This window comes from Dryobates pubescens, unplaced genomic scaffold (genome assembly GCF_014839835.1).
Source record: "Dryobates pubescens isolate bDryPub1 unplaced genomic scaffold, bDryPub1.pri scaffold_107_arrow_ctg1, whole genome shotgun sequence".
Lineage (NCBI taxonomy): Eukaryota > Metazoa > Chordata > Aves > Piciformes > Picidae > Dryobates > Dryobates pubescens.
The window spans coordinates 20,554-42,793 of NW_026530698.1; the positions used below are offsets into that span (position 1 = coordinate 20,554).

Here is a 22,240-nt window from a genome sequence, read left to right on the forward strand (position 1 = left end):
CACCCTGTGCCACCCTCTGTGCCCTCTGAGCCACCCTGTGCACCACCCTGTGGCCTCTGTGCCACCCTGTGTGCCCTCTGTGCCACCCTGTGCCACCCTGTGCCCTTTGAGCCACCCTGTGCACCACCCTGTGCCACCCTGTGCCCTCTGTGCCACCCTGTGTGCCCTCTGTGCACCACCCTGTGCCCTCTGTGCCACCCTGTGTGCCCTCTGAGCTATCCTGTGCACCACCCTGTGCCCTCTGAGCCACCCCTGTGCCACCCTGTGCCCTCTGAGCCACCCTATGTGCCCTCTGTGCCACCCTGTGTGCCCTCTGTGCCACCCTGTGTGCCCTCTGTGCACCACCCTGTGCCCTCTGTGCCACCCTGTGTGCCCTCTGAGCTATCCTGTGCACCACCCTGTGCCCTCTGTGCCACCCTGTGCCCTCTGTGCACCACCCTGTGCCCTCTGTGCCACCCTGTGCGCCCTCTGTGCCACCCTGTGTGCCCTCTGTGCACCACCCTGTGCCCTCTGTGCCACCCTGTGCGCCCTCTGTGCCACCCTGTCTGCCCTCTGTGCACCACCCTGTGCCCTCTGTGCCACCCTGTGTGCCCTCTGTGCACCACCCTGTGTGCCCTCTGTGCCACCCTGTGTGCCCTCTGTGCACCACCCTGTGGCCTCTGTGCCACCCTGTGTGCCCTCTGTGCCACCCTGTGCCACCCTGTGCCCTTTGAGCCACCCTGTGCACCACCCTGTGCACCACTCTGTGCCCTCTGTGCCACCCTGTGTGCCCTCTGTGCCCTCTGTGCCCCCCTGTGCCCTCTGTGCCACCCTGTGTGCCCTCTGTGCACCACCCTGTGCCCTCTGTGCCACCCTGTGTGCCCTCTGTGCCACCCTGTGTGCCCTCTGTGCACCACCCTGTGCCCTCTGTGCACCACCCTGCGCCACCCTGTGCCACTCTGTGCCCTTTGAGCCACCCTGTGCACCACCCTGTGCACCACCCTGTGCCCTCTGTGCCACCCTGTGCCCTCTGTGCCACCCTGTGTGCCCTCTGTGCCACCCTGTGCCCTCTGTGCCACCCTGTGTGCCCTCTGTGCCACCCTGTGCCTAAGGGAGCCGGGGCCAGGATGCCCTCATGCCAGGGCCGCACGGGTGCCCCTTGTGCCTCCCCTCGGCCCGGTGCCAGGGAGCCGGGCGCGCGGGGAGGTGCCCCCCCGTGTGCCCACTCACGGTCGGTGCAGGAGCGCCCCCCGAAGGCCGTCATGGAGCAGTCGCAGCTGAAGCCATCCCACTGCTGCAGGCAGACGCCCAGGTTGGCACAGGACTCCTCGGTGCAGGTGGTGCTGGGGCCTGTGGGTGCCAACCAGCGCCCCCCACCCCCCGGCCGCCAGCGGGTCACCAACCCTGTGCCACCCGTGTGCCACCCCCTGTGACCTCTGTGCCACCCGTGTGCCACCCCCTGCGCCCTCTGTGCCACCCCCTGCACCCTCTGTGCCACCCTTGTGCCACCCTGTGCCCTCTGTGCCACCCCCTGCGCCCTCTGTGCCACCCTGTGCCAACCCCTGCGCCCTCTGTGCCACCCCCTGTGCCCTCTGTGCCACCCCGTGCCACCCTTGTGCCACCCCGTGCCACCCCCTGCGCCCTCTGAGCCACCCTTGTGCCACCCTGTGCCACCCCGTGCCACCCCCTGTGCCCTCTGAGCCACCCTTGTGCCACCCCGTGCCACCCCCTGCGCCCTCTGTGCCACCCGTGTGCCACCCCGTGCCACCCCCTGCGCCCTCTGTGCCACCCCGTGCCACCCCCTGCGCCCTCTGTGCCACCCTGTGCCACCCCCTGCGCCCTCTGAGCCACCCTGTGCCACCCCCTGCGCCCTCTGTGCCACCCTGTGCCACCCTTGTGCCACCCTTGTGCCACCCCCTGCGCCCTCTGAGCCACCCGTGTGCCACCCTGTGCCACCCCCTGCGCCCTCTGTGCCACCCGTGTGCCACCCCGTGCCACCCCCTGCGCCCTCTGTGCCACCCTTGTGCCACCCCGTGCCACCCCCTGCACCCTCTGAGCCACCCCGTGCCACCCCCTGTGCCCTCTGTGCCACCCTTGTGCCACCCCCTGCGCCCTCTGTGCCACCCTTGTGCCACCCTTGTGCCACCCCCTGCACCCTCTGTGCCACCCTTGTGCCACCCCCTGCGCCCTCTGTGCCACCCTTGTGCCACCCTGTGCCACCCCCTGCGCCCTCTGTGCCACCCTTGTGCCACCCCCTGCGCCCTCTGTGCCACCCTTGTGCCACCCTGTGCCACCCCCTGTGCCCTCTGTGCCACCCTGTGCCACCCCCTGCGCCCTCTGTGCCACCCTTGTGCCACCCTGTGCCACCCCGTGCCACCCCCTGTGCCCTCTGTGCCACCCCGTGCCACCCCGTGCCACCCCCTGTGCCCTCTGAGCCACCCTGTGCCACCCCCTGTGCCCTCTGTGCCACCCCGTGCCACCCCGTGCCACCCCCTGTGCCCTCTGAGCCACCCCGTGCCACCCCCTGTGCCCTCTGTGCCACCCGTGTGCCACCCCGTGCCACCCCCTGCGCCCTCTGAGCCACCCTTGTGCTACCCTGTGCCACCCCCTGTGCCCTCTGTGCCACCCTGTGCCACCCCCTGCGCCCTCTGAGCCACCCTTGTGCCACCCTGTGCCACCCCGTGCCACCCCCTGCGCCCTCTGTGCCACCCTTGTGCTACCCTGTGCCACCCCCTGTGCCCTCTGTGCCACCCCGTGCCACCCCCTGTGCCCTCTGAGCCACCCTTGTGCTACCCTGTGCCACCCTGTGCCACCCCCTGTGCCCTCTGTGCCACCCGTGTGCCACCCCGTGCCACCCCCTGCGCCCTCTGTGCCACCCTTGTGCCACCCTATGCCACCCCGTGCCACCCCCTGCGCCCTCTGTGCCACCCTTGTGCCACCCCGTGCCACCCCCTGCGCCCTCTATGCCACCCTGTGCCACCCCGTGCCACCCCCTGCGCCCTCTGTGCCACCCTTGTGCCACCCCGTGCCACCCCCTGTGCCCTCTGTGCCACCCCGTGCCACCCCCTGCGCCCTCTGAGCCACCCTGTGCCCTCTGTGCCACCCTTGTGCCACCCCCTGCGCCCTCTGTGCCACCCTTGTGCCACCCCGTGCCACCCCCTGCGCCCTCTATGCCACCCTTGTGCCACCCCGTGCCACCCCCTGTGCCCTCTGTGCCACCCTTGTGCCACTCTGTACCACTCTCTGTGCCACCCTGTGCCACCCCCTGCGCCCTCTGAGCCACCCTGTGCCCTCTGTGCCACCCTGTGCCCTCTGAGCCACCCTTGTGCCACCCTGTGCCACCCCATGCGCCCTCTGAGCCACCCTGTGCCCTCTGTGCCACCCTGTGTACCCTCTGAGCCACCCCTGTGCCACCCTGTGCCCTCTGTGCCACCCCTGTGCCACCCTGTGCCACCCTGTGCCCTCTGAGCCACCCTTGTGCCCCCCTGTGTGCCCTCCTGTGCCCCCCTCTGGTTCCTCTCCCCCCAAATGCCCCTGGGGGCCCCCAAACCACCCAGTGCCCCCCACGTCCCCACCCCCCCCTGTGTCCCCCAACACCCTCCCCGGTGCCCCCAGTGCCCCCCACGTCCCCACCCCCCTATGCCCCTGCCACCCCCTGTTCTCCCTGTGCCCCCCATGCCCCCCATGCCCCCCATGCCCCCCATGCCCTTCATCCCCCTGCTTCCCCCCCCCCCGGATGCCGCAGCCCTTTGCTCCCCCACGCCCCCTGGTGCCCCCCTGGTGCCCCCCACTCCCCCCGGTGCCCCCGCAGTGCCCCCCGGCGCCCCCCGGTGCCCCCGCAGTGCCCCCCCACTCCCCCCGGTGCCCCCCGGTGCCCTCCCGATGCCCCCCCGGCGCTTCCCCAGTGCCCCGCGGTGCCCCTCGCTCTCCCCGGTGCCCTCCCGGTGCCCCCCGGCGCCCCCGCGCTGCCTCCCGGTGCCCCTCGGTGCCCTCCCGATGCCCCCCCGCTGCCTCCCGGCGCCCCCGCGGTACCCCCGCGGTGCCCCCCGGTGCCCCCGCAGTGCCCCCCGGCGCCCCCCGGTGCCCTCCCGGTGCCCCCCGGCGCCCCCCCGGCGCCTCCCCAGTGCCCCGCGGTGCCCCTCGCTCTCCCCGGCGCCCCCCGGTGCCCTCCCGATGCCCCCCCGGTGCCCCGCGGCGCCCCCCGCTCCCTCCGGTGCCCTCCCGGCGCCCCCCCGCTGCCTCCCGGTGCCCCCGCGGTGCCCCTGCAGTGCCCCCCGGCGCCCCCGCGGTGCCCCGCGGCGCCCCCCGCTGCCTCCCGGTGCCCCCCCGCTGCCTCCCGGCGCCCCCCGGTGCCCCCCGGCGCCCCCTCACCGTCGCAGCCGCGCTGGATGTGCCCCACGCGGTGCAGGGCATCGCCCAGCAGGTCTGGCAGCCGCCCGTTGAGGTCCAGCGATGCCAGGCAGCCCTGGAAGCCCCCCCGGGATGCCACCAGCTTGGGCAGCCTGCCCAGCAGCCCCTTGCTCACACCCCCGATGTACAGCTCCCCTGCGGGGTGGGCACGGGGGTCACCCAGGGGTGCCCCCCGGGGGGCATCGCCACAAGGGTGCCAGCCTAAGGGGGTCTGCAGCTGTGCCAGCCCCAGGGGTGCCAGCCTAAGGGGGTCTGCAGCTGTGCCACCCCCAGGGGTGCCAGCCTAAGGGGGGTCTGCAGCTGTGCCAGCCCCAGGGGTGCCAACCTAAGGGGGTCTGCAGCTGTGCCAGCCCCAGGGGTGCCAGCCTAAGGGGGACCCCAGCTGTGCCAGCCCCAGGGGTGCCAGCCTAAGGAGGTCTGCAGCTGTGCCAGCCCCAGGGGTGCCAACCTAAGGGGGTCTGCAGCTGTGCCATCCCCAGGGGTGCCAACCTAAGGGGGACCCCAGCTGTGCCAGCCCCAGGGGTGCCAGCCTAAGGGGGTCTGCAGCTGTGCCAGCCCCAGGGGTGCCAGCCTAAGGGGGTCTGCAGCTGTGCCAGCCCCAGGGGTGCCAGCCTAAGGGGGTCTGCAGCTGTGCCAACCCACAGGGTGCCAACCTAAGGGGGTTCCCCAGCTGTGCCAACCCCAGGGGTGCCAACCTAAGGGGGTCTGCAGCTGTGCCAACCCCAGGGGTGCCAACCTAAGGGGGTCCCCAGCTGTGCCAGCCCCAGGGGTGCCAGCCTAAGGGGGTTCCCCTGCTGTGCCAATCCCAGGGGTGCCAACCTAAGGGGGTTCCCCTGCTGTGCCAGCCCCAGGGGTGCCAGCCTAAGGGGGTTCCCCTGCTGTGCCAATCCCAGGGGTGCCAACCTAAGGGGGTTCCCCTGCTGTGCCAATCCCAGGGGTGCCAACCTAAGGGGGTTCCCCTGCTGTGCCAGCCCCAGGGGTGCCAGCCTGAGGGGGTTCCCCAGCCGTGCCACCCCCAGGGGTGCCAGCCTGAGGGGGTTCCCCAGCCGTGCCACCCCCAGGGGTGCCAGCCTGAGGGGGTTCCCCAGCCGTGCCACCCCCAGGGGTGCCAGCCCGAGGGGGTTCCCCAGCCGTGCCACCCCCAGGGGTGCCAGCCCGAGGGGGTTCCCCAGCCGTGCCACCCCCAGGGGTGCCAGCCTAAAGGGGGCCCCAGCTGTGCCATCCCCAGGGGTGCCAGCCCGAGGGGGTTCCCCAGCTGTGCCAGCCCCAGGGGTGCCAGCCTAAGGGGATCTGCAGCCGTGCCAGCCCCAGGGGTGCCAGCCCGAGGGGGTTCCCCAGCCGTGCCACCCCCAGGGGTGCCAGCCCGAGGGGGTTCCCCTGCTGTGCCAGCCCCAGGGGTGCCAGCCTAAGGGGGTCTGCAGCTGTGCCAGCCCCAGGGGTGCCAACCTAAGGGGGTTCCCCAGCCGTGCCAGCCCCAGGGGTGCCAGCCCGAGGGGGTTCCCCAGCCGTGCCACCCCCAGGGGTGCCAACCTAAGGGGGTTCCCCAGCCGTGCTAGTCCCAGGGGTGCCAACCTAAGGGGGTTCCCCAGCCGTGCCATCCCCAGGGGTGCCAGCCCGAGGGGGTTCCCCAGCCGTGCCACCCCCAGGGGTGCCAGCCCGAGGGGGTTCCCCAGCTGTGCCAGCCACAGGGGTGCCAGCCCGAGGGGGTTCCCCAGCCGTGCCACCCCCAGGGGTGCCAGCCCGAGGGGGTTCCCCAGCTGTGCCAGCCACAGGGGTGCCAACCTGAGGGGGTTCCCCAGCCGTGCCATCCCCAGGGGTGCCAGCCCGAGGGGGTTCCCCAGCCGTGCCACCCCCAGGGGTGCCAACCTGAGGGGGTTCCCCAGCCGTGCCACCCCCAGGGGTGCCAACCTAAGGGGGTTCCCCAGCCGTGCCACCCCCAGGGGTGCCAGCCTGAGGGGGTTCCCCAGCCGTGCCACCCCCAGGGGTGCCAGCCTGAGGGGGTTCCCCAGCCGTGCCACCGCCAGGGGTGCCAGCCCGAGGGGGTTCCCCAGCCGTGCCAATCCCAGGGGTGCCAACCTAAGGGGGTTCCCCAGCTGTGCCAGTCCCAGGGGTGCCAGCCTGAGGGGGTTCCCCAGCCGTGCCAACCCATGGGGTGCCAACCTAAGGGGGACCCTAGCTGTGCCAGCCCCAGGGGTGCCAGCCTAAGGGGGTCTGCAGCCCTGCCAGCGCCAGGGGTGCCAGCCTAAGGGAGTTCCCCAGCCGTGCCACCCCCAGGGCTGCCAACCTAAGGGGGTCTGCAGCTGTGCCAGCCCCAGGAGTGCCAGCCTAAAGGGGGCCCCAGCCGTGCCACCCCCAGGGCTGCCAACCTAAGGGGGTCTGCAGCTGTGCCACCCCCAGGGGTGCCAGCCCGAGGGGGTTCCCCAGCCGTGCCAGTCCCAGGGGTGCCAACCTGAGGGGGTTCCCCTGCTGTGCCACCCCCAGGGGTGCCAGCCCGAGGGGGTTCCCCAGCCGTGCCCTCCCCAGGGGTGCCAGCCCGAGGGGGTTCCCCAGCCGTGCCAGTCCCAGGGGTGCCAACCTGAGGGGGTTCCCCTGCTGTGCCACCCCCAGGGGTGCCAGCCCGAGGGGGTTCCCCAGCCGTGCCCTCCCCAGGGGTGCCAGCCCGAGGGGGTTCCCCAGCCGTGCCAGCCCCAGGGGTGCCAGCCCGAGGGGGTTCCCCAGCCGTGCCACCCCCAGGGGTGCCAGCCCGAGGGGGTTCCCCAGCTGTGCCACCCCCCGGATCCCCCCTTTTTTCGGGCGCCCCACTCACCCCCGGGTGCCCCTTCGGGCCTGCGCCCCCCCCGGGTGCCCACCCCTCGCCCCGGCGGCCCCGGGGGTGCCCACCCTTGAGGTCGAGGTTGCGCGCCCCCTGGCCGTGCTGCGTCACCGGGCGCCCGTCCACGCGCAGCGCGTGCAGGGCGCCCCCCTCGCGCGCCACCGCCACCTCGTGCCAGCGGCCGTCGTGCAGCGGCGCCTCCGAGTTGCCCTTCATGAGCGAGGGGCCGTCCCCCAGGTCGAACACGTAGTGGATGTACCTGCCCGGCGGGGAGGGGCCTGGCTGCAGCCCGCGGGGCGTGGCTGCCCCCCGGGGGGGCGTGGTGCGAGCCCGGGGGGGCGTGGTTTCAGGGGGGAGGGGGGGGGAGGGAAAAGTGGGGGGGGGAGGAGGAGGGGAGAGGTGAAGGGATAGAGCCCCCAGGGAGCGCTCCGAGGGATAGGATGGGAACGGGGAAGGGGTGGGGGCGTGGCTAAGGGGGCGTGGTTTGAGCCCGGGGGCGTGGTTTGAGGGGGGGAGGGGAAAGATGGTGGGGGGAGGAGGGGAGAGGTGAAGGGGATGGAGACCCCAGGGAGCGCTCCGAGGGATAGGATGGGAATGGGGAAGGGGTGGGGGCGTGGCTAAGGGGGCGTGGCTGTACCCCGGGGGGGCGTGGTGCGAGCCCGGGGGGGCGTGGTTTGAGGGGGGAGTGGGGGGGAGGGGGATGTCAGGCAGGGGGTTGAGGGGAGAGGTGAAGGGATAGAGCCCCCAGGGAGCGCTCCGAGGGATAGGATGGGAACCGGGAAGGGGTGGGGGCGTGGCTAAGGGGGCGTGGTTTCAGCGCAGGGGCGTGGCTTGAACCCAGGGGGCGTGGGTTTTGGGGGGAGGGGGATGTCAGGGAGGGGGGTGAGGGGAGAGGTGAAGGGGATGGAGCCCCCAGGGAGCGCTCCGAGGGATAGGATGGGAATGGGGAAGGGGTGGGGGCGTGGCTAAGGGGGCGTGGCTGTACCCCGGGGGGCGTGGTGTGAGCCCGGGGGGCGTGGTGCGAGCCCGGGGGGGCGTGGTTTGAGGGGGGAGGGGGGGGGAGGGGAAAATGGGGGCGGGGGAAAGGGGAGAGGTGAAGGGGATGGAGCCCCCAGGGAGCGCTCCGAGGGATAGGATGGGAACGGGGAAGGGGTGGGGGCGTGGCTAAGGGGGCGTGGTTTGAGCCGGGGGGCGTGGTTTGAGCCCATGGGGCGTGGTTTTTGGGGGGAGGGGGATGTCAGGGAGGGGGTTGAGGGGAGAGGTGAAGGGATAGAGCCCCCAGAGAGTGCTCCGAGGGATAGGATGGGAACCGGGAAGGGGTCGGGGCGTGGCTAAGGGGGCGTGGTTTGAGCCCGGGGGCGTGGCTGCAGCCCCCGGGGGGCGTGGCTTGCGGGGGGAGGGGCGGGATGGGGGGAAGTGGGGGCGGGGGTTGAGGGGAGAGGTGAAGGGATAGAGCCCCCAGAGAGTGCTCCGAGGGATATGATGGGAACGGGGAAGGGGTGGGGGCGTGGCTAAGGGGGCGAGGTTTGAGCCCGGGGGGCGTGGTTTGAGGGGGGAGGGAGGGGGAGGGGAAAGTGGGGGGGGGGGGGGGGGGCGGGGTGAAGGGGATGGAGCCCCCAGGGAGCGCTCCGAGGGATAGGATGGGAACCGGGAAGGGGTCGGGGCGTGGCTAAGGGGGCGTGGTTTGAGCCCGGTGGGCGTGGTTTGAGGGGGGAGGGGGTGGGGAGGGGAAAGTGGGAGGGGGGAGGAGGGGAGAGGTGAAGGGGATGGAGACCCCAGGGAGCGCTCCGAGGGATAGGATGGGAACGGGGAAGGGGTGGGGGCGTGGCTAAGGGGGCGTGGTTTGAGCCCGGGGGCGTGGCTGCAGCCCCCGGGGGGCGTGGCTTGTGGGGGGAGGGGCGGGATGGGGGGGAAGTGGGGGCGGGGATTGAGGGGAGAGGTGAAGGGATAGAGCCCCCAGGGAGCGCTCCGAGGGATAGGATGGGAACGGGGAAGGGGTGGGGGCGTGGCTAAGGGGGCGTGGTTTGAGCCCGGGGGGCGTGGTTTGAGGGGGGAGGTGGGGGAAGGGGTAGCCGGAGGAGGGGGGAGGTGGGGGGGGAGAGGTGAAGGGATAGAGCCCAGGGACTGCTTCCATAGATTGAAGGGGAAGGAGGAGGGGCTTAGGGGCGGGGGTGTGGTCTTGGTGAAGAGGGCGTGGCCTTGCTGAATAGGCGTGGTCAGGTGGGGGAGATAAGTGGGAGGGGTCTGAGGGGGAAGGGAAAGATTAGAGCCCAGGGACCCTTCCAATCGATTGGTTGGCAATGGGGAGGGGCTTAGGGGTGGGGGCGTGGCCTCGGGGGCGTGGTTAACTGGGGGGTTGGGGTAAGTGGGCGGGGTTTGAGCCGAGGGGGTGGGGCCTGAGCCCAGGACCTCCCTGGTGTCCCCCAAGGTCCTCAGAAGCCTTGAGGGACTCCCAGAGACCTCCCTGGGGTCACCCCCTGACCACCCCCACCCCAATGCCCCCCCTGCCCTCCCCTCCCCCTCCCCACATCCTCCTCACCCCCTGACCACCCCCACCCCAATGCCCCCCTGCCCTCCCCTCCCTCTCCCCACATCCTGCTCACCCCTGACCACCCCCACCCCAGTGCTCCCCCCTGCCCTCCCCTCCCCCTCCCCACATCCTCCTCACCCCCTGACCATCCCCACCCCAATGCCCCCCTGCCCTCCCCTCCCCCTCCCCACATCCTCCTCACCCCCTGACCACCCCCACCCCAATGCCCCCCTGCCCTCCCCTCCCCCTCCCCACATCCTGCTCACCCCCTGACCACCCCCACCCCAATGCCCCCCCTGCCCTCCCCTCCCCCTCCCCACATCCTCCTCACCCCCTGACCACCCCCACCCCAATGCCCCCCCTGCCCTCCCCTCCCTCTCCCCACATCCTCCTCACCCCCTGACCACCCCCACCCCAATGCCCCCCCCGCCCTCCCCTCCCCCTCCCCACATCCTCCTCACCCCTTGACCAGCTCCAGCATCTCCTCAGCACCCTCCCCATGCCCTCTCCACCCTCTCCCCTTTCCCCCTCCTCACCCCAACGCCGTCCCCACGCCCTCCCCTCCCCCTCCCCACATCCTCCTCACCCCCAGACCACCTCCACCCCCACCTCCACGCCCTCCCCTCCCTCTCCCCACATCCTCCTCACCCCTTGACCAGCTCCAGCATCTCCTCAGCACCCTCCCCATGCCCTCTCCACCCTCTCCCCTTTCCCCCTCCTCACCCCAACGCCGTCCCCATGCCCTCTCCTCCCTCTCCCCACATCTTCCTCACCCCCTGACCACCTCCACCCCTACCTCCACGCCCTCCCCTCCCCCTCCCCACATCCTCCTCACCCCCTGACCACCCCCACCCCAGTGCCCCCCGCATGCCCTCCCCTCCCCCTCCCCACATCCTCCTCACCCCTTGACCAGCTCCAGCATCTCCTCAGCACCCTCCCCATGCCCTCTCCACCCTCTCCCCTTTCCCCCTCCTCACCCCAACACCCTCCCCATACCCTTCCCACCCCCTCCCCGCTCCCTCCTCACCCCTTGACCAGCTCCACCACCAGGAAGTCGTTGCCGTTGCCGCTGTTGAAGAGGATGAGGCCGTCGGGGGTGGTGGTCTTGAACTGGAAGAAGAGATGCATGGAGGAGTAGGCCTGGAGGGTGGCCAGGGCCAGGTAGGAGCCCTGCCCGCGGAAGGCCACCGGGTCGGCCACGATGGGGCGCAGGCCGAAGCGGGCGTTGAGCTCGCAGGAGCTGCTGAGGTCTCCGTTCTTGCAGAGGTCCAGGTAGGGCAGGCCGTTGAAGAGCAGCCCGCTGAGGTGCCCCAGGAAGTTGGAGGGCACCACGGCCAGGAAGCGGCGCTCCGTCACGATGCCCGTCTCCAGGTGGTGGAACTCCAGGCGGGTGTGGGCGCCGGACATCTGCCCTGCAGGAGGGGCAGAGGGGGTGAGGGCAGCGCGGGGGGAGCCCGGCGGGGAGCTGGGCACCCAGGGAGCTCAGGAGCTATGGAGCTGGGCACCTATGGAGGTATGGAGCTGGGCACCCAGGGAGCTCAGGAGCTATGGAGCTGGGCACCTATGGAGGTATGGAGCTGGGCACCCAGGGAGCTCAGGAGCTATGGAGCTGGGCACCTATGGAGGTATGGAGCTGGGCACCCAGGGAGCTCAGGAGCTATGGAGCTGGGCACCTCTGGAGCTGGGCACCTTTGGAGGTATGGAGCTGGGCACCTATGGAGCTGGGCACCCAGGGAGCTCAGGAGCTATGGAGCTGGGCACCTATGGAGCTGGGCACCCAGGGAACTCAGGAGCTATGGAGCTGAGTACCTCTGGAGCTGGGCACCCAGGGAGCTCAGGAGCTATGGAGGTGGGCACCTATGGAGCTGGGCACCTCTGGAGGTATGGAGCTGGGCACCTATGGAGCTGGGCACCCAGGGAGCTGTGAGCCCATGGAGATATGGAGCTGGGCACCTATGGAGCTCAGGAGCTATGGAGCTGGGCACCTATGGAGCTGGGCACCCAGGGAGCTCAGGAGCTATGGAGCTGGGCATCTATGGAGCTGGGCACCTCTGGAGGTATGGAGCTGGGCACCCAGGGAGCTCAGGAGCTATGGAGCTGGGCACCTATGGAGCTGGGCACCCAGGGAGCTGTGAGCCCATGGAGATATGGAGCTGGGCACCTATGGAGCTCAGGAGCTATGGAGCTGGGCACCTATGGAGCTGGGCACCCAGGGAACTCAGGAGCTATGGAGCTGAGCACCTCTGGAGCTGGGCACCCAGGGAGCTCAGGAGCTATGGAGGTGGGCACCTATGGAGCTGGGCACCTCTGGAGGTATGGAGCTGGGCACCTATGGAGCTGGGCACCCAGGGAGCTGTGAGCCCATGGAGATAGGGAGCTGGGCACCTATGGAGCTCAGGAGCTATGGAGCTGGGCACCTATGGAGCTGGGCACCCAGGGAGCTCAGGAGCTATGGAGCTGGGCACCTCTGGAGGTATGGAGCTGGGCACCCAGGGAGCTCAGGAGCTATGGAGCTGGGCACCTATGGAGCTGGGCACCTCTGGAGGTATGGAGCTGGGCACCCAGGGAGCTCAGGAGATATGGAGCTGGGCACCTCTGGAGCTGGGCACCTCTGGAGGTATGGAGCTGGGCACCCAGGGAGCTGTGAGCCCATGTAGATATGGAGCTGGGCACCTATGGATCTGGGCACCCAGGGAGCTCAGGAGCTATGGAGCTGAGCACCTCTGGAGCTGGGCACCTCTGGAGGTATGGAGCTGAGCACCCAGGGAGCTCAGGAGCTATGGAGCTGGGCACCTATGGAGCTGGGCACCTCTGGAGGTATGGAGCTGGGCACCTATGGATCTGGGCACCCAGGGAGCTCAGGAGCTATGGAGCTGAGCACCTCTGGAGCTGGGCACCTCTGGAGGTATGGAGCTGGGCACCCAGGGAGCTCAGGAGCTATGGAGCTGGGCACCTATGGAGCTGGGCACCTCTGGAGGTATGGAGCTGGGCACCTATGGAGCTGGGCACCCAGGGAGCTGTGAGCCCATGGAGACAGGGAGCTGGGCACCTATGGAGCTCAGGAGCTATGGAGCTGGGCACCTATGGAGCTGGGCACCTCTGGAGGTATGGAGCTGGGCACCTCTGGAGCTCAGGAGCTATGGAGCTGAGCACCTCTGGAGCTGGGCACCTATGGAGGTATGGAGCTGGGCACCTATGGAGCTGGGCACCTAGGGAGCTGTGAGCCCGTGGAGACAGGGAGCTGGGCACCTATGGAGCTGAGCACCTCTGGAGGTATGGAGCTGGGCACCCAGGGAGCTGTGAGCCCATGGAGATAGGGAGCTGGGCACCTATGGAGCTCAGGAGCTATGGAGCTGGGCACCTCTGGAGCTGGGCACCTCTGGAGGTATGGAGCTGGGCACCTATGGAGCTGGGCACCCAGGGAGCTGTGAGCCTGTGAAGATAGGGAGCTGGGCACCTATGGAGCTGGGCACCCAGGTAGCTGTGAGCCCATGGAGATAAGGAGCTGGACACCTATGGAGCTGGGCACCTCTGGACGTATGGAGCTGGGCACCCAGGGAGCTCAGGAGCTATGGAGCTGAGCACCTATGGAGCTGGGCACCTCTGGAGGTATGGAGCTGGGCACCCAGGGAGCTCAGGAGCTATGGAGCTGGGCACCTATGGATCTGGGCACCCAGGGAGCTCAGGAGCTATGGAGCTGGGCACCTATGGAGCTGGGCACCTATGGAGGTATGGAGCTGGGCACCTATGGAGCTGAGCACCCAGGGAGCTGTGAGCCCATGGAGACAGGGAGCTGGGCACCTATGGAGCTGGGCACCCAGGGAGCTGTGAGCCCATGGAGACAGGGAGCTGGGCACCTATGGAGCTGGGCACCTATGGAGCTCAGGAGCTATGGAGCTGGGCACCTATGGAGCTGGGCACCCAGGGAGCTCAGGAGCTATGGAGCTGAGCACCTCTGGAGCTGGGCACCTCTGGAGGTATGGAGCTGGGCACCTATGGAGCTGGGCACCTATGGAGGTATGGAGCTGGGCACCCAGGGAGCTCAGGAGCTATGGAGCTGAGCACCTATGGAGCTGGGCACCTATGGAGGTATGGAGCTGGGCACCCAGGGAGCTCAGGAGCTATGGAGCTGAGCACCTATGGAGCTGGGCACCTATGGAGGTATGGAGCTGGGCACCCAGGGAGCTCAGGAGCTATGGAGCTGAGCAGCTATGGAGCTGGGCACCTATGGAGGTATGGAGCTGGGCACTATGGAGCTGGGCACCTATAGAGGTATAAAGCTATGGAGCTATGGAGCTGGGCACCTATGGCACTGGGCACATCTGGAGCTATGGAGCTGGGCAACTATGGAGCTATAGAGCTAAGGAGCTGCCACCTTTGGAGCTGGGCACCTATGGAGCTGGGCACCTGTGGATCTATAGAGCTATGGAGCTGGGCAACAATGGTGCTGGGCACATATGGAGCTGGGCACCTATGGATCTATAGAGCTATGGAGCTGGGCACCTATGGAGCTGGGCACCTATGGAGCTGGGCACCTGTGGATCTATAGAGCTATGGAGCTGGGCAAAAATGGTGCTGGGCACCTATGGAGCTGGGCACCTATGGAGCTCAGGAACTGGGCTCCTGTAGAGCTCAAGCGATGGGCACCTATGGAGCTATGGAGCTCAGGAGCTGGGCACCTTTTGAGCTTAGGAGCTGGGCACCTATGGAGCTGTAGAGGTAGGGAGCTGGGCACCCATGGAGCTGGGCACCTATGGAGCTGTAGGGGTATGGAGCTGGGCACATATGGCACTGGGCACCTATGGAGCTGTAGAGGTATGGAGCTGGGCACCCATGGAGCTGGGCACCCATGGAGCTGGGCACCTATGGAGCTGTAGAGGTATGGAGCTGGGCACCCATGGAGCTGGGCACCTATGGAGCTGTAGAGGTATGGAGCTGGGCACCCATGGAGCTGGGCACCCATGGAGCTGGGCACCTATGGAGCTGGGCACCCATGGAGCTGTAGAGGTATGGAGCTGGGCACCCATGGAGCTGGGCACCCATGGAGCTGGGCACCTATGGAGCTGTAGAGGTATGGAGCTGGGCACCCATGGAGCTGGGCACCCATGGAGCTGGGCACCTATGGAGCTGTAGAGGTATGGAGCTGGGCACCCATGGAGCTGGGCACCCATGGAGCTGGGCACCTATGGAGCTGTAGAGGTATGGAGCTGGGCACCCATGGAGCTGGGCACCCATGGAGCTGGGCACCTATGGAGCTGTAGAGGTATGGAGCTGGGCACCCATGGAGCTGGGCACCTATGGAGCTGTGGAGGTATGGAGCTGGGCACCCATGGAGCTGGGCACCTATGGAGCTGGGCACCTATGGAGCTGTAGAGGTATGGAGCTGGGCACCCATGGAGCTGGGCACCTATGGAGCTGTAGAGGTATGGAGCTGGGCACCCATGGAGCTGGGCACCCATGGAGCTGTAGAGGTATGGAGCTGGGCACCCATGGAGCTGGGCACCCATGGAGCTGGGCACCTATGGAGCTGTAGAGGTATGGAGCTGGGCACCCATGGAGCTGGGCACCCATGGAGCTGTAGAGGTATGGAGCTGGGCACCCATGGAGCTGGGCACCTATGGAGCTGTAGAGGTATGGAGCTGGGCACCCATGGAGCTGGGCACCTATGGAGCTGTAGAGGTATGGAGCTGGGCACCCATGGAGCTGGGCACCTATGGAGCTGTAGAGGTATGGAGCTGGGCACCCATGGAGCTGGGCACCTATGGAGCTGTGCACCCATGGAGCTGGGCACCCATGGAGCTGGGCACCTATGGAGCTGTAGAGGTATGGAGCTGGGCACCCATGGAGCTGTGCACCTATGGAGCTGGGCACCTATGGAGCTGGGCACCCATGGAGCTGTGCACCTATGGAGCTGGGCACCCATGGAGCTGGGCACCTATGGAGCTGTAGAGGTATGGAGCTGGGCACCTATGCAGCTGTTCACCCATGGAGCTGGGCACCCATGGAGCTGGGCACCTATGCAGCTGTTCACCCATGGAGCTGGGCACCTATGGAGCTGGGCACCTATGGAGCTGTAGAGGTATGGAGCTGGGCACCCATGGAGCTGGGCACCTATGGAGCTGGGCACCTATGGAGCTGTAGAGGTATGGAGCTGGGCACCCATGGAGCTGGGCACCTATGGAGCTGTAGAGGTATGGAGCTGGGCACCCATGGAGCTGGGCACCTATGGAGCTGGGCACCTATGGAGCTGTAGAGGTATGGAGCTGGGCACCCATGGAGCTGGGCACCCATGGAGCTGGGCACCTATGGAGCTGTAGAGGTATGGAGCTGGGCACCCATGGAGCTGGGCACCTATGGAGCTGTAGAGGTATGGAGCTGGGCACCCATGGAGCTGGGCACCTATGGAGCTGTAGAGGTATGGAGCTGGGCACCCATGGAGCTGGGCACCTATGGAGCTGTAGAGGTATGGAGCTGGGCACCCATGGAGCTGGGCACCTATGGAGCTGTAGAGGTATGGAGCTGGGCACCCATGGAGCTGGGCACCTATGGAGCTGTAGAGGTATGGAGCTGGGCACCCATGGAGCTGGGCACCTATGGAGCTGTAGAGGTATGGAGCTGGGCACCCATGGAGCTGGGCACCCATGGAGCTGGGCACCTATGGAGCTGGGCACCCATGGAGCTGTAGAGGTATGGAGCTGGGCACCTATGGCACTGGGCACCTATGGAGCTGTAGAGGTATGGAGCTGGGCACCCATGGAGCTGGGCACCCATGGAGCTGGGCACCTATGGAGCTGTAGAGGTATGGAGCTGGGCACCCATGGAGCTGGGCACCTATGGAGCTGTAGAGGTATGGAGCTGGGCACCCATGGAGCTGGGCACCTATGGAGCTGGGCACCTATGGAGCTGTAGAGGTATGGAGCTGGGCACCCATGGAGCTGGGCACCTATGGAGCTGTAGAGGTATGGAGCTGGGCACCCATGGAGCTGGGCACCTATGGAGCTGTAGAGGTATGGAGCTGGGCACCCATGGAGCTGGGCACCCATGGAGCTGGGCACCTATGGAGCTGTAGAGGTATGGAGCTGGGCACCCATGGAGCTGGGCACCTATGGAGCTGTAGAGGTATGGAGCTGGGCACCCATGGAGCTGTGCACCTATGGAGCTGTAGAGGTATGGAGCTGGGCACCCATGGAGCTGGGCACCCATGGAGCTGTGCACCTATGGAGCTGTGCACCCATGGAGCTGGGCACCCATGGAGCTGGGCACCTATGGAGCTGGGCACCCATGGAGCTGGGCACCCATGGAGCTGGGCATGCATGCTGCCATCCTCCCCGCGTATCTGGTGCCCCCTGGCCCCCTCTAGTGTCCCTTGCTGGTGTCCCCCGTTGGTGCTCGCTGGTGCCCCCTGCCGGTGTCCCTTTCCATCCGCTCCCTGCCGTTTCGCGCCGGCGGTGCCCCCCCGCCGGGTGCCCACCTTCGACCGTGACGTTGTCGACGGAGAGCTGCAGGGCCCGGCCGCGCCGCACCACCCGCACCGAGTGCCACTCGTTGTCGTCCAGCTTCTGCCCGGCGAACAGAGTCTCAGGGCCCTTGCCTGGGGGCAGCAGAGGGCACAGAGGAGGGGCACAAAGTCAGGGTGGCAGCTGCCCGCCCGCCCGCGCCACGGCGCCAGGCGCTGGGTGGCACTGGGTGAGGCTGGATGGCACTGGGTGACACCGGGTGGCACCACGGCACTGGGTGACACTGGGTGGCACCACGGCACTGGGTGACACTGGATGGCACTGAGTGGTACTGGGTGGCACCACAGCACTGGGTGACACTGGATGGCACTGAGTGGTACTGGGTGGCACCACGGCACTGGGTGACACCGGGTGGCACCACGGCACTGGGTGACACTGGGTGGCACCACGGCACTGGGTGACACTGGATGGCACTGAGTGGTACTGGGTGGCACCACGGCACTGGGTGACACTGGATGGCACTGAGTGGTACTGGGTGGCACCACGGCACTGGGTGACACCGGGTGGCACCACGGCACTGGGTGACACTGGATGGTACTGAGTGGTACTGGGTGGCACCACGGCACTGGGTGACACTGGATGGCACTAGATGGCACTGGGTGGCACTGGGTGACACTGGGTGGCACCATGGCACTGGATGACACTGGGTGGCACTGAGTGGTACTGGGTGGCACCACAGCACTGGGTGACACTGGATGGCACTAGATGGCACTGGGTGGCATTGGGTGACACTGGATGGCACCATGGCACTGGGTGACACTGGATGGCACTGAGTGGTACCGGGTGGCACCATGGCACTGGGTGACACTGGATGGCACTGAGTGGTACCGGGTGGCACCACGGCACTGGGTGACACTGGATGGCACTGAGTGGTACTGGGTGGCACCACGGCACTGGGTGACACTGGATGGCACCATGGCACTGGGTGACACTGGATGGCACTAGATGGCACTGGGTGACACTGAGTGACACTGGATGGCACCATGGCACTGGGTGACACTGGATGGCACTGGGTGACACTGAGTGACACTGGATGGCACCATGGCACTGGGTGACACTGGGTGACACTGGGTGACACCATTGCAGTGGGTGGCACTGGGTGATACCATGGCACTGGGTGGCACCAGCTGGCACCGGCTGGCACCATGCTCACAATCACACCTGGCACACGCATGTGCATGTGGGCACCCCCAGCCCTTGCACACGTGTGTGCCCCTTGCACGCCCCTGGCACACCTCTACCCCCCCCCGGCACACCTGTACCCCCCCTCCTTGCACCCCCCTGGCACACTCAGGGGGACCCCGGGGGTATAGACACAGTGGCTGGGCAGGGTCTGGGGGGGGTCAGACCCCAGTGGGGTCCCAGCTGGGGGTACTGGGAGGGGGTCAGACCCTGCTGGGACCCAGTGTGGGGGTATGGGGGGGGGGGGGGTCAGCCCATACTGGGGTGCCCGGGGGGGGGGCCCTGGGGGGGGTCACTTACTGGGGTGGCAGCCCACGCGCACGCAGTCTGGGGAGAGAAGAGAGGAGCAGGGTCAGGATCGGGCCCGGGGGAGGGTCCGGGGCAGGGTCCGGGGCAGGATCGGGCCCGGGGCAGGGTCCGGGGCAGGGTCCGGGGCAGGATCGGGCCCGGGGCAGGGTCCGGGGCAGGATCGGGCCCGGGGGAGGGTCCGGGGCAGGATCGGGCCCTTCGCAGCCGCCGCCGGGATCCAAGCCCCGGGGACGAGGGGGGGCGTGGGGGGAGGGGCGGCCGGGACCTGGGCGGGGGGAGGGGAGCGAGGTGCCGGCGGGGAGGGGGGATGGGAATGGGATGGGGATGGGGATGGGAGGGAAGGGACTGGGATGAACTGGTAGGAGATGGGGGGGGGGCACTGGGGGGAGGTTGGAGGTCTCGGGGGGGGGGGGGAGGAGGGGGGGCAGAGGCACCTCGCGGAGTGGGGGGGGTAGAGGTCCCGGCAGCTCCCAGGGCCCAGCCCGGGGGGGCTCCGGGGAGGTCAGGCTGGGCCCCCCCTCGTCAACCGCTGCGGGGCAGGGGGGGGCAAACGCACCGGGACCCGGGGGGGAGGGGGGGACACGACCCCAACCCTGCAGGGGGTCCCCAGTCCCATGGGGGGAGGGGTCCTCGACCACTTGGGGAGGTCCCCAGCCCCATGGGGGGGAGTCTCCAACCCTGCTAGGGGTCCCCGATCCCCTTGGTGGGGGGGGGGGGGTCGCCAACCACTTGGGAAGGTTCCCAGTCCCATCTGGGGGGGGGTCCCGACCCCTGCAGGGGGGGGGCCCCTAACACCTGCAGGCCCAGGTGGGGGTCTCCCCACACCCAGCAGAGGGGGCTGCAGGGGGGATCCCCGACCCTGGGGGGATCCCCGATCCCATTGGGGGGGTGGGGGGTCCGCAGCCCCTCGGGGGGGGGTCCCGGCGCCATGCCCTAAGTGGCAGCGGGGGGGGTCACGAAGGCTCCAAACCCCAAGGGGGGGGTGGGGGTGGGAGGGGCGCGGGTGCTCGAGACGGCTCTGGTGACGTCACAGAAGGGACATTTTGGGGTCCTTGGTGCCGTTTTGGGGACCCCCCCGCGCTGGGGGGGGGGTGTCTGAGCACCGGTTTGGGGGTACAGGCACCAGGCTGGGGACACCTTGGGGGGGCCTCCAGCATCACTTTGGGGCCAGTTTTGGGGTCCTCCAGCATCCCCTCGGGGACAATTTGGGGCCAGTTTGGGGGGGTCCTCAAGCTCCACCCTGGCCCCACCTTGGGGACCCTTCGGAGCTCCTCAAGCATCGCTTTGGGGGACCACACGTGAGACAGTTTGGGGGTCCACAAGCGCCCCTTTGGGGGCCGGTTTCGGGGCCCCCACCGTGACCCCCCCCCACCCCGGGGCCCCTCCTTCCCCTTGCGTGGGTCACCAGAAGCCCCTCGGGCGCCGCCTCCCTGCGGCCGCCTGGGTGACACCGGGAGGGGGTGGGGGACGATGCCGGGGTGCATCCGCAGGGGGATCCCGACCCGGGGAGGGGGTGTCGGAGGGGGTCTCACCCAGGTTGACGGTGAGCTTCATGCGGCCCCCGTCCAGCTCCAGCCGCAGGGTGTCGGCGGACTGCCGGGAGGTGGTGGCCAGGACCAGTCCGTAGGCTCGGGGGGACATGAAGCGCAGGGCCACATCCTCCGCCTCCGTCTGCGCCGCCCCCGGCACCAGCACCTTCAGGTACATGCTGCCGTCGTAGCTCAGCACCGCCGCCTCTGTGGGGACCCATCCCCCCCCCGCCCCCGGTCACCACGGGGGGCTTGGGGACACCCCCCTGGGCGTCACCGAGCCCCGGACGTCGCCCTGGGGCTGGGGATTCGCTCATGGTGGTGGAGTCGGGGGCTTGGGGGGGACCCCCCATGTCACCAGGGGGATTTGGGGACACCCCCCCCCCTTGTCGTCGCTGACCTGGGGATCCCCTAGAACCGCTGATCCGGCGACCCTCTGACCCCACGGGGGGCTTGGGGACACCCCCTGGGCGTCACCGAGCCCCGGGGAACCCTCCCCCGGACGTCGCCCTGGGGCTGGGGACTCGCTCATGGTGGTGGCGTTGGGGGCTTGGGGGTCCCTCCAGCACTGGGGACACCCCCCCCCGCCAGACACCCAGTGACCCCCACCCCTAAAGGTCGCAGGTATCTGGGTGCCCATTCCGGAGGGTCCCAGGCACCTGCGTGCCCCCTTCCCGAGCGCCACCCCCTCTAGGGCACCCAAACAGCTCTCCGGGGGGCAGCCCACTCCCTCCGGGCGGGGGGTCCCTGGGCACTGCGGGGGTCCCTGGGCACCGCGGGGGTCCCTGTGCACCGCGGGGGTCCCTGGGCACCCACCGGTCTCGCAGCGGGCTCCCAGGTACCCGGTGCCCAGGCAGTCGCAGACGAAGCGGTTCCAGCCCTCGCGGCAGACCCCTCCGTTGCGGCAGGGGCTGCTGGCGCAGTGCCGGGGGGGGTCCCGGCTGCAGGAGGGGGAGACCCCCGGCGCCCCCTGCGCCTCCGCCAGCCGCCGGATGTCTCGGCTCCGGCCGTCCACGAAGAGATCGCGGACGCAGCCCACGAAGCCGTAGCGCAGGAAGGCGCTCCAGAGCTCGGGGGGCAGCGGGGGACCCCCCCAGTCCTCGGGGAGCCCCCCCAGGTACAGCTCCGAATCCAGATCCAGGATTTCGTTCTCGCCGCTGGCCAGGAACGGAGTGCTGCGGCTGTTCACCGACACCGAGCCTGGGGGGGCACACGGGGGGCATGAGGGGCATGGGGGGCACGGGGGTGCTGCGGCTGTTCACCGACACCGAGCCTGGGGGGGCACATGGGGGGCATGAGGGGCATGGGGGGCACGGGGGTGCTGCGGCTGTTCACCGACACCGAGCCGGGGGGGGCACCACGGGGGGGCATGGGGGGCACGGGGGTGCTGCGGCTGTTCACCGACACCGAGCCTGGGGGGGCACATGGGGGGCATGAGGGGCATGGGGGGCACGGGGGTGCTGCGGCTGTTCACCGACACCGAGCCGGGGGGGGCACACGGGGGGGGCATGGGGGGCACGGGGGTGCTGCGGCTGTTCACCGACACCGAGCCTGGGGGGGCACATGGGGGGCATGAGGGGCATGGGGGGCACGGGGGTGCTGCGGCTGTTCACCGACACCGAGCCTGGGGGGGCACACGGGGGGCATGGAGGGCATGGGGGGCACGGGGGTGCTGCGGCTGTTCACCGACACCGAGCCTGGGGGGGCACATGGGGGGCATGGAGGGCATGGGGGGCACGGGGGTGCTGCGGCTGTTCACCGACACCGAGCCTGGGGGGGCACACGGGGGGCACGGGGGTGCTGCGGCTGTTCACCGACACCGAGCCTGGGGGGGGACACGGGGGACATGGGGGGCACGGGGGTGCTGCAGCTGTTCACCGACACCGAGCCTGGGGGGGCACACGGGGGGCATGGAGGGCATGGGGGGCACGGGGGTGCTGCGGCTGTTCACCGACACCGAGCCTGGGGGGGC

The 22,240-nt window shown here is 69.2% G+C and overlaps 1 protein-coding gene across 1 annotated transcript in view; it reads right to left on the reverse strand.

Annotated features, from left to right (window-relative positions):
- The window catches only part of LOC128899650 (neurexin-2-like), a 45,043-nt gene that overhangs the window by 18,584 nt on the left and 4,219 nt on the right, over positions 1-22,240 (reverse strand). Inside the window, exons 4-11 of the mRNA XM_054179315.1 lie at positions 21,085-21,468; positions 20,272-20,475; positions 18,731-18,757; positions 17,203-17,322; positions 10,759-11,143; positions 7,270-7,460; positions 4,351-4,524; positions 1,210-1,329 (exon numbers count right to left, since the gene is read on the reverse strand). Of these exons, the coding sequence (XP_054035290.1) occupies positions 1,210-1,329; positions 4,351-4,524; positions 7,270-7,460; positions 10,759-11,143; positions 17,203-17,322; positions 18,731-18,757; positions 20,272-20,475; positions 21,085-21,468 (1,605 nt within the window). The remainder of the gene's footprint in view (positions 1-1,209; positions 1,330-4,350; positions 4,525-7,269; positions 7,461-10,758; positions 11,144-17,202; positions 17,323-18,730; positions 18,758-20,271; positions 20,476-21,084; positions 21,469-22,240) is intronic.